At 41.3% G+C, this 16,407-nt stretch overlaps 1 protein-coding gene across 1 annotated transcript in view; it reads right to left on the bottom strand.

The window, feature by feature from the left end:
• The window catches only part of LOC137304848 (neuroplastin-like), a 62,384-nt gene that overhangs the window by 4,425 nt on the left and 41,552 nt on the right, over positions 1 to 16,407 (bottom strand). The window contains exons 6-7 of the mRNA XM_067973641.1: positions 6,329 to 6,353; positions 612 to 686 (exon numbers count right to left, since the gene is read on the bottom strand). Of these exons, the coding sequence (XP_067829742.1) occupies positions 626 to 686; positions 6,329 to 6,353 (86 nt within the window). The 3' untranslated portion in view covers positions 612 to 625. The remainder of the gene's footprint in view (positions 1 to 611; positions 687 to 6,328; positions 6,354 to 16,407) is intronic.

Raw genomic sequence — 16,407 nt, 5'->3', positions numbered from 1 at the left:
GTCATTAGATGTATTCAAGAAGGAGATAGATATATTTCTTAATGCTAAAGGGATCAAGGGATATGGGGAAAAAGCAGGAACAGGGTACTGAGTTAGACGATCAGCCATGATCATTTTGAATGGCGGAGCAGGCCCGAAGGGCCGAACGGCCTACTCTTGCTCCTATTTTCTATGTTTCTAATCACACACTGTCGCTTATGTGCCAAAAGGCCATTTCTGATTCCAGACTTTCTGATCCGGGGGTTCCTATGTGTTTGTTTGCTTTAAATTTGCCACTGCTGTTTTCATGTTGTGTGTGTGCCAATGATCGCCTCAGCAGTAAACACTTCTACTCAGTGGAACGCAGAGGTTTAAAACAGTCATGCAGTAAATCGGATTAATTCAAGCAAGTCAAAAATAGACTGGTTGACACTTAACAAAAGGGGCTCCTTTTCTGGGCTTTTGCAAACGGTGAACTCATGCTTACAATAGAATGCTGAATTCTTTTCTATGTGATTGGAAAGCATAGATAATGTGTACAGTTTGCTCTTTGAAATATTAACCTCAACAAATGTACAATGATGCCAAGTATAAAATCATTGAGGAAAATTCATGTGACAAACAGAACTTACCCGACAACAAGGGTTTAGTTGGTGTTCCTCTGACGCAAGTTCTTATCCTTATGATTGTTTGTGGAATTGGTTTTCCTGTTTCAAATTACAAAACAAAACTTAATCCTGCAAGTTAACAGCTACTTATGGTATTTATACTGAAAGCAGATTACAATGCTTGACTGTGAAATAATCCAACATTGCGGAATAAATACAAATGGAGATCTTAAAGCAAACGAGTCATTTGATCCATTGTTTAAAACCTGCAAATGGCCTTGTTCGTGAATGCATTTAAAAAAAACATTACGACAACAAGCTTCCCACACCATGCCTCAGTTCACTGGCTCCAACTGCAGACAGGTGTCTTGATGGAGCACAGGCAATCTGCTGAGACTGGATGGTTAGACTTGCACAAGTCAGCAATGCAACCACTCTGTATCACACCTCACCAAAGCAAACCCAAGAGAGCTCAGAATTGTATCGAGCTGCTGGATATTATTAATATGCTTCTTGGTAATTTTTATTTAAAACTAGCAGTTTAAATTTTACTTATTTTCATGCAAATTTTTCGGATGATTAATAATTGGGAATTGCTGGATAACATGCATCTTTTACTGCAGACTTCATGCGAATAATAGGCACCCATTTTGGACTTTGTTGGTGAGCTTTCTCCCACAACTGAAGGAGTGGGCAATCTGCAACCAGGCTTCTGCTACTCAGATTGCCATAATCCAAGGGCAACCCCCCTTCCTCCACTGCTTGTACCCTCCCCTCCCCTCCCCCCATCAATGGGATGTACCTGGCCGATGCTCCACACCTTCCCATAGCAGTTGCCCGAGATCAAGCACCTACATTCACTACTGCCACTAATCAGCTGGTCCTGGTGCTCCACCATCCTGCACCAATCTTCAATTTCACTACTGTACTAAGATGATCAGCCAGTGAAACTCCAGAATTCACAATATAAAATGGGATTCACGTAAGACCATAAGAGATAGGAGCAGGAATAGGCCATTCGGCCCCTCGAGCCTGCTCCGCCATTTAATGAGATCATGGCTGATCTGATTTTTACCTCAACTCCACTTTCCCGCCCTTTCCCCATATCCTTTGACTCCCTCGCTGATCAAAAATGTGTCTAACTCAGCCTTGAATGTATTCAATGACTCAGCCTCCACAGCTTTTTGGGGTAAAGAATTCCAAAGATTCACGACTCTGGGAGAAGAAATTCCTCCTAATTTCCATCTTAAACGGGCGACCCCTTATTCTGAGACTATGCCCCCTAGTTTTAGATTCCCCATGAGGGGAAACATCCTCTCAGCATCTACCCTATCAAGTCCCCTCAGAATCTTGTGTGTTTCAATAAGATCTCCTCTCATTCTTCTAAACTTCAATGAGTATAGACCCAACCTGTTCAATCTTTCCTCATAAGACAACCCTTCCATACCCGGAATCAACCGAGTGAACCTTCTCTGAACTGTCTCCAATGCAAGTATGTCCTTCCTTAAATAAGGGCACCTGAACTGTACGCAGTACTCCAGGTGTGGTCTCACCAGCACCCTGTACAGTTGAAGCATGACTTCCCTGCTTTTATACTCCATCCCCCTAGAAATAAAGGCCAATAGTCCGTTTGCCTTCCGGATTACCTGCTGCACCTGTATGTTGACTTTTTGTGTTTCATGTACGAGGACACCCAGATCGCTCTGTGTAGTAGCTAACATACCAACATTTATGCATTTAAAAAAAAAATTCGTTCACGGGATGTGGGCGTCACTGGCGAGGCCGGCATTTATTGCCCATCCCTAATTGCCCGTGAGAAGGTGGTGGTGAGCCGCCGCCTTGAACCGCTGCAGTCCGTGTGGTGAAGGTTCTCCCACAGTGCTGTTAGGAAGGGAGTTCCAGGATTTTGACCCAGCGACGATGAAGGAACGGCGATATATTTCCAAGTCGGGATGGTGTGTGACTTGGAGGGGAACATGCAGGTGGTGTTGTTCCCATGTGCCTGCTGCTCTTGTCCTTCCAGGTGGTAGAGGTCGCGGGTTTGGGAGGTGCTGTCGAAGAAGCCTTGGCGAGTTGCTGCAGTGCATCCTGTGGATGGTACACACTGCAGCCACTGTGCGCCGGTGGTGAAGGGAGTGAATGTTTAGGGTGGTGGATGGGGTGCCAATCAAGCGAGCTGCTTTATCTTGGATGGTGTCGAGCTTCTTGAGTGTTGTTGGAGCTGCACTCATCCAAGCAAGTGGAGAGTATTCCATCACACTCCTGACTTGTGCCTTGTTGATGGTGGAAAGGCTTTGGGGAGTCAGGAGGTGAGTCACTCGCCGCAGAATACCCAGCCTCTGACCTGCTCTTGTAGCCACAGTATTTATATGGCTGGTCCAGTTAAGTTTCTGGTCAATGGTGACCCCCAAGATGTTGATGGTGGGGGATTCGGCGATGGTAATGCCGTTGAATGTCAAGGGGAGGTGGTTAGACTCTCTCTTGTTGGAGATGGTCATTGCCTGGCACTTATCTGGTGCGAAAGTTACTTGCCACTTATGAGCCCAAGCCTGGATGTTGTCCAGGTCTTGCTGCATGCGGGCTCGGACTGCTTCATTATTTGAGGGGTTGCGAATGGAACTGTACACTGTGCAATCATCAGCGAGCATCCCCATTTCTGACCTTATGATGGAAGGAAGGTCATTGATGAAGCAGCTGAAGATGGTTGGGCCAAGGACACTGCCCTGAGGAACTCCTGCAGCAATGTCCTGGGGCTGAGATGATTGGCCTCCAACAACCACTACCATCTTCCTTTGTGCGAGGTATGACTCCAGCCACTGGAGAGTGTTCCCCCTGATTCCCATTGACTTCAATTTTACTAGGGCTCCTTGGTGCCACACTCGGTCAAATGCTGCCTTTATGTCAAGGGCAGTCACTCTCACCTCACCTCTGGAATTCAGCTCTTTTGTCCATGTTTGGACCAAGGCTGTAATGAGGTCTGGAGCCGAGTGGTCCTGGCGGAACCCAAACTGAGCATCGGTGAGCAGGTTATTGGTGAGTAAGTGCCGCTTGATAGCACTGTTGACGACACCTTCCATCACTTTGCTGATGATTGAGAGTAGACTGATGGGGCGGTAATTGGCCGGATTGGATTTGTCCTGCTTTTTGTGGACAGGACACACCTGGGCAATTTTCCACATTGTCGGGTAGATGCCAGTGTTGTAGCTGTACTGGAACAGCTTGGCTTGAGGCGCAGCTAGTTCTGGAGCACAAGTCTTCAGCACTACAGCTGGGATGTTGTCGGGGCCCAAAGCCTTTGCTGTATCCAGTGCACTCAGCCGTTGCTTGATATCACGTGGAGTGAATCGAATTGGCTGAAGACTGGCTTCCGTGACGGTGGGGATATTGGAAGGAGGCAGAGATAGATCATCCACTCGGCACTTCTGGCTGAAGATGGTTGCAAACGCTTCAGCCTTGTCTTTTGCACTCACGTGCTGGACTCCGCCATCATTGAGGATGGGGATGTTTGCAGAGCCTCCTCCTCCCGTTAGTTGTTTAATTGTCCACCACCATTCACGACTGGATGTGGCAGAACTGCAGAGCTTTGATCTGATCCGTTGGTTGTGGAATCGCTTAGCTCTGTCTATAGCACGTTGCTTCCGCTGTTTAGCACGCATGTCGTCCTGAGTTGTAGCTTCACCAGGTTGGTACCTCATTTTTAGGTATGCCTGGTGCTGCTCCTGGCATGCTCTTCTACACTCCTCATTGAACCAGGGTTGATCCCCTGGCTTGTTGGTAATGGGAGAGTGAGGAATATGCCGGGCCACGAGGTTACAGATTGTGCTGGAATACAATTCCGCTGCTGATGTCCCACAGCACCTCGTGGATGCCCAGTTTTGAGCTGCTAGATCTGTTCTGAATCTATCCCATTTAGCACGGTGGTAGTGCCACACAACACAATGGACAGTGTTCTCAGTGTGAAGACGGGACTTCATCTCCACAGGACTGTACGGTGGTCACTCCTACCAATGCTGTTATGGACAGATACACCTGTGACAGGTAGATTGGTGAGGACGAGGTCAAGTCGGCTTTTCCCTCGTGTTGGTTCTCTCACCACCTGTGCAGGCCCAATCTGGCAGCTATGTCCTTCAGGACTCAGCCAGCTCAGTCAGTCGTGGTGCTACCGAGCCGCTCTTGGTGATGGACATTGACGTCCCCCACCCAGAGTACATTTTGTGCCCTTGCTACCCTCAGTGCTTCCTCCAAGTGGGGCTCAACATGGAGCAGTCCTGAGTCATCAGCTGAGGGAGGGCAGTAGGTGGTAATCAGCAGGAGGTTTCCTTGCCCATGTATGACCTGATGCCATGAGACTTCATGGGGTCCAGAGTCAATGTTGAGGACTCCCAGGGCCACTCCCTCCTCACTGTATATCACTGTACCGCCACCTCTGGTGGGTCTGTCCTGCCGGTGGGACAGGACATACCCAGGGTTGGTGATGGAAGAGTCTGGGACGTTGGCTGAAAGGTATGATTCTGTGAGTATGGCAATGTCAGGCTGTTGCTTGACTAGTCTGTGGGACAGCTCTCCCAATTTTGGCACAAGTCCCCAGATGTTAGTGAGCAGGACTTGGCTTGACTTTGCCGTGTCTGGTGCCTAGTGGTCCGTCCGGTTTTAATCTTATGACGACTTTTTGTAACAGGATTGTACTACTGAGTGGCTTGCTAGAGGGCAGTTAAGAATCAGCCACATTGCTGTGGGTCTGGAGTCATCTCTAGGCCAGACTGGGTAAGGGCGGCAGGTTTCCTTCTCTAAAGGACATTAGTGAAACAGATGGGCTTTTACGACAATCAGGTAGCTGCATGGTCACCATCACTGATACTAGCTTTTTATTCCAGACTTTTTATTTAATTAACTGAATGAATTCCTCGGTGGGATTTGAACTATGTCTCCGGATTATTAGTCCAGGCCTCTGGATTACTAGTCCAATAACATAACCATTACGCTACAGTACCCATATGGCCTCCTTATTCTTTCTACCAAAATGCTTCACCTCATACTTATCTATACTGAAATTCATTTACCAATTACATGCCCATTCCGCAAGTTTATTAATGTTGTCTTGCATTTTAACACATTCTTTCTTTGTATTAGCTACAATTTTGTGTCGTCCGTAAATTTTGAAATTGTACTTCCGATTCCAGAGTTCAAATCGTTGTGTTTTATTATCTTGTTGATTTGATTTAATAAAGAGTATTAACCAGAGGCTTTCAGCGTTTCCTCGTCCTTGAACTTGTATTACAGATAAAGAATGTATGACAATATCCTATAATACCTCTATATAAGGGCAATAAGGATGTATTACAATATCCTATATAAACCCAACAGTATGGATATGAAGAAAAGCATTAAAACACAGCAGAATTTTGGGCAGTGTAGTATAGGATACAAATTCCGCTCAGACTGATGGGGGAATCAACCGCTCACCATTCTGTTGCTTGTAATGGTCCTTTGGGAGATAAGGTTGGGCAAATCGCAACTCACTACCTAGTGGGCATTGGGCCCTCACAACAAAACTACCTCCAATTTGGCAACCTCACTCAGATTGGAGGTTGAGGTGCATTGTTGAGGCAGAGTGGAGGAAGATTTACTCCATCTAACCTATGCTAAACTGACTTGCGGGTGTTCATTGCAATTAGTTAGCACATGAAACCAACATCCGTCACTTTTTTGTACAAATATACATATATTGATGAAATACTCACATTGGTCCAGAAACTGGTTCGTCATCTGCCTCAGTTGGACAGTCAGATCATGAAGGGGAAAGGGGAGAAAAAAATAAAGGAAAAGACACATTAGAGATTAGTATAAAACCTAATGACAAATGTGCTAGTACCAGTTGGCCTGACTTTCAGTCAGCTCAGATATACTTCAACGATGTAATTGCTCATGGAGTTAGTCTCTAAATCATTACATTCAAATGGTAAAAAATATTACATGGTTGGTTAACACTTTGAGGCTGGTCATGAAATACTGCAACTATTGTGGACAGATTATATAAGTTTCATGGTCATCTTGTCCCCAAGTTCCAGTGGTTCACTCTCATAGACCAATGAGAAGACGTAAACCAACATCTGATTGTGGAATCCTGCTCAATTCATGTTTTTCTAGTTTCCGTTGACCTGAACAAAAATGTGTTCCCATTGTAGGATGTGAAATTGAGAGACAGAGCAGGGTCTTGCAACAAAATCAAATCATGACTTCGTACCTGGTTGCCACAAGACTAAAAATGGCCTCAAATTTATACTTTGTGACCCAAGAGAAAAACTAGCCTGATGTGCATAAAGCTGAATGAGATTTAGTGTTTTAAAAAGTACCTACAGAGTTTGCAGCACTATTCAAATGCACTTTGAAAAAAAAGGATCACACAAGTACAAGCAAGGGACATGTTTTGTAGCAATAATTCTACTACACTATCCTAACAGATTTAGGTCAAAGGGACAATGAAGTACACATAAGGAACTGAGGAATATATTTAATTTTTATAAGATAATTTTTTTTTATATTAGGTAGTGTTAAGCCAATATAAAAAAGGTTGTAAGCGTACCCGTGAACTTGGTTTATGAACATACTGCAATGCTTAGCTAATTTCGATTGATTTTTAAAAAAAGTGAACATATGGTTATGTAGTATAGTTTTACAGGATTCAGTTCTATATATCCTCCACGAGTAACCTAGTGTTCTGAATTTGAAAAATTGCCAATATATACCTTTGCACATTAAACTTAGAATCTATTTAATTTAGTAATGAGAGTTATCGTCAGACTAAATAAATTGTCAAAATGCACTTTAAACAGTGCAAAATGAGAATTTATAGCACCCTGCTTTTTCCGTATTTGTATATAGGGCAACAAAAAAGGACAAAAAAAATAGCATTTTAATTTTATTTTTCCCCAGGAACTGATAGCAATTCAAATCCAGTTAAAACTGTTCGGTTAAAAAATACCAACTGTTAAGTGTCTATAGTTCCATTTACATTTTTTTAAAAAAAAGCCACATGATAAAAATCTCAATTTCATAGAATTAGATTTTTTTTCCCTATACTGTAGTTTTGGTACAAACATTTTGTTCTGTGTGTCTGACCATAACTGCAGCTGCTTGGGGCAGGATGTCAATAAGGGTTGGGCTTGCTCCTCTATAGTATGAGGGTCTGTTAGGTTCAGTGGTAGCACTCTCATCTGAATCAGAAGGTTGCAGGTTCAAGTCCCACTCCAGGATTTGAGCACATCATCTAGTCTGGCACTTCAGTGCAGTAATGAGGGAGTGCTGCATTGTTAGATACGCTTACTTTTGGATGACACATTAAACAGAGACCCCGCCTGCCTGCTCAGGTGAACAAACAATGCCCACAAGCACTTTTATTTTGAAAGTACTTTGTATCTTGGTCAACATTCATCCCTCAACTAAAACCAATTAATGAAAGGAAAGAAAGTTTTGCATTTATATAGCACCTTTTAAGACCTTAGGATGTCCTAAAGCACTTCACAGCCAATGAAGTACTTTTGAAGTACAGTCACTGTTGTAATATAGGAAACGCAGCAGCCAATTTGCGCACAGCAAGGTCCCACAAACACAAACTTATATTTACATCAATGCTGTGTTAGGACTTCACTGCGCATGAATTGGCAGCTGCTTTTGCCCACACAACGGTGACTACACTTTAAAAAAAAATAATAATTTGGCTGTGAAGTACTTTGGGATGTCCTGAGTTTGTGAAAGGCACTATATTAATGCAAGTACTTCTTTTCTTATGGTTTTGCCACAGCACTGCAACAAACAGATTTCTTTTTTTAAAAATTCATTCAGGGGATGTGGGCGTCGCTGGCAAGGCCGGCATTTATTGCCCATCCCTGATTGCCCTTGAGAAGGTGGTGAGCCGCCGCCTTGAACTGCTGCAGTCCGTGTGATGAAGGTTCTCCCACAGTGCTGTTAGGAAGGGAGTTCCAGGATTTTGACCCAGTGATGATGAAGGAACGGCGATATATTTCCAAGTCAGGATGGTGTGTGACTTGGAGGGGAAAGTGCAGGTGCGGGTTGTTCCCATGCGCCTGCCGCTCTTGTCCTTCTAGGTGGTAGAGGTCGCGGGTTTGGGAGGTGTTGTCGAAGCAGCCTTGGCGAGTTGCTGCAGTGCATCCTGTGGATGTTGCTTTGTTCTGGATGGTGTTGAGCTTCTCGAGTGTTGTTGAAGCTGCACTCATCCAGGCAAGTGGAGAGTATTCCATCACACTCCTAACTTCTGCCTTATAGGTGGAGAAAAGGCTTTGGGGAGTCAGGTGGTGAGTCACTCACCATAAAATACCCAGCCTCTGACCTGCTCTTGTAGCCACAGTATTTATGTGGCTGGTCCAGTTAAGTTTCTGGTCATTGGTGACCCCCAGGATGTTTATGGTGGGGGATTCAGCAATGCTAATGCCGTTGAATGTCAAAGGGAGGTGGTTAGACTTTCTCTTGTTGGAGATGGTCATTGCCTGGCACGAATGTTACTTGCCACTTATCATCCCAAGCCTGGATGTTGTCCAGGTCTTGCTGCATGCGGGCATGGACTGCTTCATTATCTGAGGGGTTGCCAGTGGAACTGAACACTGTGCAATCATGAGCAAACATCCCCAATGCTGACCTTATGATGGAAGGAAGGTCATTGATGAAGCAGCTGAAGATGGGCCTAGGACACTGCCCTGAGGAACTCCTGCAGCGATCTCCTGGGGCTGAGATGATTGGCCTCCAACAACCACTACCATCTTCCTTTCTGCTCGGGATTCTATAAAAATCGTAATGAAAGGGTGCATGATTTCCAGAGGCTTTTATTTTTTTCCAGTTTTGTTGATGTATACCCTCTGTTTGGGATATTCCTGTTCTTCCAAAATATGTCCTTGTATTTATTCAAACTCAATTAGGGAAGAGAAAGAATTGTGTCATGTCATTGTTCAAAAACTCTGTATTTGGCTTTAATAACTGATCAATGTAACTTAAAGTGGCAGAGGTTTTTTTTAAAATGGACAGTCAAACATTTGACAAAGAGTTATTTCTAATGGGCAACCCACATTTCTTTTAACCTTAAACAATGTGGCATTGACTTGTTAGACAACAAAGACCTGCAATTTTTTTGGACAAGCCCTGGATAGTGTCCACTAGGTTAAGCAGGATTCCACAAGGTGTCTGGTGTACATGAAGCAGGTATGGAGATTTATCGCAGCGCAGCCACCTGACAGCACGCACCAGGAGTAATGGCAACATTTCCAGGGCTGCGAAAGTGCCATTACTCCATCTGTACCTTGAGGCACGGAGAGAAAGCCACCGCCAGCACACACAAGTGACTGGGAAGACCAAAAAAAGTCAAACCACAAACCGACAGCTCACAGCCTAGAAACACCAGCAACACACCAGTGGCCACAGGTCTCAATCACTGGCAAGGACGCATTTGTAAACAGTGTACAAAGAAAAATAGGACCAGTCAGACAACCAGACGTCAGTGTGTCGCAAAAAATAGTGAAGATATATACAGTGTATGTAGATAAGGAGACACATCAGAAATTGAAACAAGTACACAGAGTATATAGTTAGAGTTTCTCCCCTCTACCACCTGTTGCTTATTCCCAGAGTTTGCTTGAGTAGTTTCTAAATGATCAGTAAACTATATGATTCATGATACGGCATTGAGACCAGGCAATTTTCTGTATCGGAAGACTTACATGGCAGATTAAAAATCAGCCTGCAGCATCTGAGGAAACTGATTTACTGGTACATATCCACTGATTCTTGGTTGTTTCGAAGTCTGATATAGAATTGAAGCCCGCCAGGCCTTGTTTGTTGGGTGTGGGAGGAATGTACACTACACTCCTTTTAACTCAGGAGCCAAGCAAAATTCACAAGCTAAAAGGGGTCAAGGAGCAAAGAATGGCTTAATTTGATTATTTCCCCTCCAAGCTCAAGACTTAAATAATAACTCTAACCAATCTAAACTCCCAACAAATGCAGAGTTGCAGGTTGGATCTTAAAAGGAATGTAATAAACTTTTAAGGAAGACTGTTCAAGTACAAGTGCGTCCAGTTCGCAGAACTAATCTATGAATGGGGAACCTTATGTACTTTCAGGTGATATATGTTCAGACATAATCATGATCCAGATTGTACTATAGCAGAAGCTCATTTATTGAGTGCTTCCATTAAAATAAATTAAATATTTGCATCAGAACTAAATTAAGATATTATAACTTTTATCTATCCAAATTAAGCCAAGATATTATTTCAGCTCAAAGAAGTGCAATTGAATATACTCTACTTGAATGGGAAAAACACACACACACACAATGTTTGCACACCATACTTCTTCCAAATCCCAATATTTTGCATTTCTTATGGATTGGAGATTCCTACTGTGACTGACAAAAAGATAATTTCAGAATTTTCTGGATACTCCAGCTCTATGGTGGATGCAAATAGATAAAGAAAGCTTGGCCTTGCACTGTGGTTTTCATTCGAAGGGTAGAATTATTTTGGGTGATGGACAAGATTAATGTATACAGAAAACCTGCTTGCATAAAGTAGCCTCATCATATTTGGTCGGAAGCCTCGAGACATCCCAACTGACAGAGATGTCTTCATTCCGGCCACCCTATACAAAAAACACTCCCAAATGTACACTGAAAATACACGTGCATGCACACATGAAGTATCTTCCATAGAGATATGCCTGCATAAAGAATAAATCATTTTGGGATACAGGTCAATTCTGAAAATTGGGATCTATGATCTAATAAGAATTGCAAGCTGTGAGAAGGCCATGTGTGATGCAGAAAAGTAAAATCAAGAGAATTTTTGGTTCAATACTGCACTGGTTAGAATGCAAGTTCCTGATCATTCACCCATATCATTCCTGTTGACACATCATTGTTTACAGTATTTATGCCAATACCAGTTCAGTATTGAACACTAGCCATCTGCCATGGCACACAGGAGCCCATCAATAACTGTGATACAGACCATGGCATGGTAAGAGTCCTCATCATAAGTCATATAGTTTTGGAAAAGACAGCTAGTTCGAACCTAATCAGAATCTGAGCTAGCTGGCCGAGAGTCCTGGCCAACTCCTGCAACATCCCCAGTACAGAAACAGACTGAACCCAAAGACTCAAACGCAGATTTAAAAAAAGAACAGAACTACAAATCCAGAAATGGGCAGCAGAGAAACTAAATGGAAGATATGAAAAAAGTTGCGAACGTGGATGAGGACTTGGAAAAAAGTTTCAACATCATCATGAACCGATGCACTTCAGACTTGAAGCTGAGAAAAACAAACTCGAGCATGCAATTCTCTCACTTACCACCAGTTTTAGGGTATGATGCAATTGAGAGGGAAAGAAAAGTCACAATAACCGACAAATATCAATATAAACCATAATTCTAACCTAGTATGTTAGTTTGAAGGGGTCTTTGTGGAGATCTTCTGACCCTGCAGAAACGGACACTGGGAAAATGCCCCGTACATCGGAATGAGATGATCTGTTAATTTTGAGTACTCAGCAAATTGGATATAGCCTGCATTTTGTCAAGGAGGGTCCTCTAAAAAGATGTGTTTTTATATTCCTTGCCTTACTTTCTACAATATATGCGTCTTATGTATATGCACATGTGCTTATTTATGTGTGCATGTTTCAAAACCATAATCTGTACTTTTTTTTTTGCAATTGCTTGAGGGGGTGGACCAGATGGCTTTGAACTTTGTTGAAGATTTAGAAATCAAAGATCTGTTTAAATAAACAATTATGGTTTAATTTAGTGCGCCTGTCCTGTCCAAATAGAAGAAAATATAAAAATGCGAATTCTTCAGTGAGCTCTTCCTGAGCTTGTTCTGGTACCATTCGATTACCCTTGGCCCACTCTAGCTCTGGTTGTGCACCGAACACTGTTGGCCTGAGGCATGCGGAAATAGGAGATGGAGCTAACCAGGATTAAAAAAAAATTCTTTTCCACCCCCCAAAAAATGCACCATAAAAACAAAAAATTAATACTTGCAGAAGCTCACCAAGTAGAAATAAGTTTATTTATGGGCCACGGCAGTTTTACAAAAATTAGCCATTATGGACTTGACACGCCTCAAACTAATTATGAAAAACATTATTAAACCACGCTTAGCATCTGCAATATTATTAATCTTGCCTTGAAAAGGAATCAGTGAAGAACCAATAATCCAGCTGCATTTGTAAATGGCATGTTAGATGGATATTCAAGGCTGCTTAATGATTTTATAGAACTGCAGAGTTTATAAATTCTGCTTTAAAATAAATTTGCTTTTAACCCCGAGATGTACGATAGCAATTCTGTAACAAAACAAAGGCACTTAAGTTAAATTTTATTCAGCAAATATTGCAAATAAAAGTCAGTCAGATTCTCCAGATTTAGCCATTTCTGCTTTAATGCTTAGCATGAAATATTTTGACAATATTTTTTAATAGGCATTCAATTGTGTAAATTCTTATATTAAATGCTGAAACTGAGATTTACTGCTCAGATTTGTAATCAAAATCATAATAAATCAAAACGAGTAACACCTCTGAATGCAGGAGTAACCAGCTATATTTGAAGTCCAGATTTAAAAGTTATCCAAATTATGCTCGAGTGTGAATAACCTGGAATTAGACTCCTTCTGAATTGGTCCACTTGCAATTACTAACTGGTGTCGCTGAAAGGAAACTATCCAGGTGAGCTTTGAAAACGGCCTATGTTGGTTTAACAAACTACAGTTAAAGCATTGGCATTTCTGAGCAGGTTGACAGTATTCAGGCTCTATCCAAATAGTTCAAAAATCAAGCTTATGTAATCTTTAGTTTCCCCTTTTCTGGATCAGAAAAAAAGTGTTATTCTTAAATTGAGGCACCACATCAGTGTAATGGGCTGTCCTCTCAGTTACTGTTGCATGGATGATGATACAAAACAAATGCACTTCGCGATAAGGCTTCTGAAACATCAACTGAAAAAAATGTTCCTCCAAAATAAATTGTAAATGTCGCAAAAGTCTATCATAAAAATATACAATTATGAGATTTTATAAAATATTACTAAAACTGTGTCCTTTATGATGGACTAATTTTATTCTTCAAAACTACCCCTTTTGTCTATTTCAGTCTGATTTCATAATCTAACAATTTGAGCAAGAAATCCAATTTGAATACTTTATTGGGAGGCATTTTACCTCTCATAACTTTAAAAAAAACCTCCATTTATCTTGTGTGCCTACTTTAAAGAGTCTTCTGGAATCTAACACTGATCCATTTCTAATGTTTTTCCAAATTTCAGTGCATTATCCTAGGGGATCAGCACTAGCGCACAACAACTTCTGAATAGTCGTATTACTTCTTCACACTAGAATCAAGTTACCAGGGATACATGGCATTTTTATTTTACTTTAAATGCACCTCCACTATAATCATATTAATAATCAAGACATGGTCAGTGAAAATTCTGAGAGGGAAGGAATGTATTTTTAAAAATAATGTGGTCTAGATTCACTATATAAAACAACAAATACTTGGATGACATTCTTGCTGAAAAAAAATGAAATAAATAAGCAAGCTTCAGGAGAAAATGGAAATCATATTTTAATTGCCTTCAGATTATCAAGTTCATGTGCAGTATTATTCCAACTCATTACACTCTATAACCAAGAAAGCAATTCAAAAAACAGTATCAACAAATCTTCTACTAAAGAACACGTGAATACTCTTCTAACCTTTCAATTATGCCATTTACAAGCCAACCTATTTTGCTTTTGTTGCAATCATCTAAAATGTACCAAATCTGCCCAATGTAGAGCAAAATCTTTAACCTTCAAGATCTCAACATTTAATTTTGTTCCACAGGAAAGTAATTTGTACCCATATTAAATGCCACTGAATTGAATTTCCCCAGCATATATATGTATATAAATACAATTGGCTGATTCCTTTGCCCAAGAATGTCTTTGTGAGAAGTGGCAGCAGGAGATCTGGAGATTTCCGTGACCTTCCATAAAATTTGGTTTATGCAGGTTTATAAAAATCCTCAAGGACACGGGCTTGAAAAACTCACATTTTCCGAAGAAAATCTGACGACCATAAGCTTTAGGAATATAGGAACAGGAGGAGGCCATTCAGCTCTTTGAGCCTGTTCCACCATTCAATTAGATCATGGCTGATGATCTGTATCTTAACTCCATCTACCCACCTTGGTTCCGTGACCTTTCATACCCTTGCCTAACAAAAATCTATCAATCTCGGTTTTGAAATTTTCAATTGACCCCCAGACTCAACAGCTTTTTGGGGGACAGAGTTCCAGATTTCCACTCCCCTTTGTGTGAAGAAGTGGTTCCTGACATCACCCCTGAATGGCCTGGCTCTAATTTTAAGGTTATTTCCCCTTGTTCTGGACTCCCCCCATCAGAGGAAATAGTTTTGTTAACTCCCTCACAACATTATCTGGTTTAAACTCCTCCAAGAAAACAATGCAGTTATGAAAAAGTGTACAATTTCTTCAATCTTCACAGCTCTGCCACGCATTTGTTGCCAACTAACTGTGAAAATATTTAGTTGTCATCTGTAGGATGCACATAGAATTCCAGCAGGCCATGTAAAACAGGGCATATGACTCATCACTTCTTGGATAGCATCAGAACGAAGAATTACTCGCAACTTTTTAAAATTCTGATCAGATCTGGGATTTGGATTTGGGAATGACGCAATCAAAATCCTACGCTGTTGAGCCATTAAATAATTCATGCTGAATGGAGCAAAGAGTTGCTGAAACATGATGAGTGTTATTTACATAGTCAACTAGCGTATTTTATATTAATGACAATTTTGAAAAGAAATGAGCAACCAAATGCATAGTAACTAAGAAAACTGACATCGGGGGTTTATCATGAAAACAGAGCAAGGCAGTTATTGAATATTTATTTCTGCCCCAACAAATCAGGTAAAAGCATAACTATATTTTTCTCTATTTAAAAGCAACAAATTTTGCTCATGGATGAAAATGTACAATCAGCACTTGGGTAAAAAGTTTAAATTCTAGGTATACTAGGCAGAGCTACAAATATAAATGGCTACGCTAAAATGGACAAACTGATCACCATGAAAACTGCTTTTCTAGGCTGATAAAGTTAACTTCCAGCTGTTGTACCTGAACAATTTTTGATAGATGCACTGAAACTAACGCAGCAAAAAGAATGATACTGTGCTATCAATTGAATGATGTATCTATTTCTTTGAAGAGTTTTAATAGAAGGAAACAGTCCATTTGTATTAAGACTAATCAACTGTCTGACCCAAGTAACAGTTTTACAAGGGTTGTCTGCAAGAAACAGAGGCCTTAATGGAGACATTCCCAATCTAACAAATGCTCCCCTCAGAGTCCTCTATAGCTGGGAAGTGTAAGTCAACAGAACAATTAGAAACAAACTGATGCACCAATTTAGAAAATAAGCTAGGAGACAAAAATAAGGATGACACCCTTTTGCTAACAGGAAAAAGTTATATATTTTTTGACCTCCTTATCCACCATATAACAATATAGCTGATATGTTTAGAAAATACAGGTTTGAAACATAAGACTACCCAAATAATACTCTATATTAGGATCAAGGCTACAATTATTAGGTTTCGTAAGTGTTAAATCTGAAGTATATAACTTTTCTGCAACTGGTACATCTAGATTTTCAGGTGCACAACATGCAAAATCCTCCACTATAATCACTAGATCTTTTTTAAAAAGTTGAACTTTTTTCTAATATTGTCAGAGGAAAGGAGTTCATT

Source organism: Heptranchias perlo, chromosome 38 (assembly GCF_035084215.1).
Source record: "Heptranchias perlo isolate sHepPer1 chromosome 38, sHepPer1.hap1, whole genome shotgun sequence".
NCBI lineage: Eukaryota > Metazoa > Chordata > Chondrichthyes > Hexanchiformes > Hexanchidae > Heptranchias > Heptranchias perlo.
The sequence above is the reverse complement of the archived record's forward strand: the minus strand, read 5'-3'. Positions and strand labels throughout refer to the sequence as shown.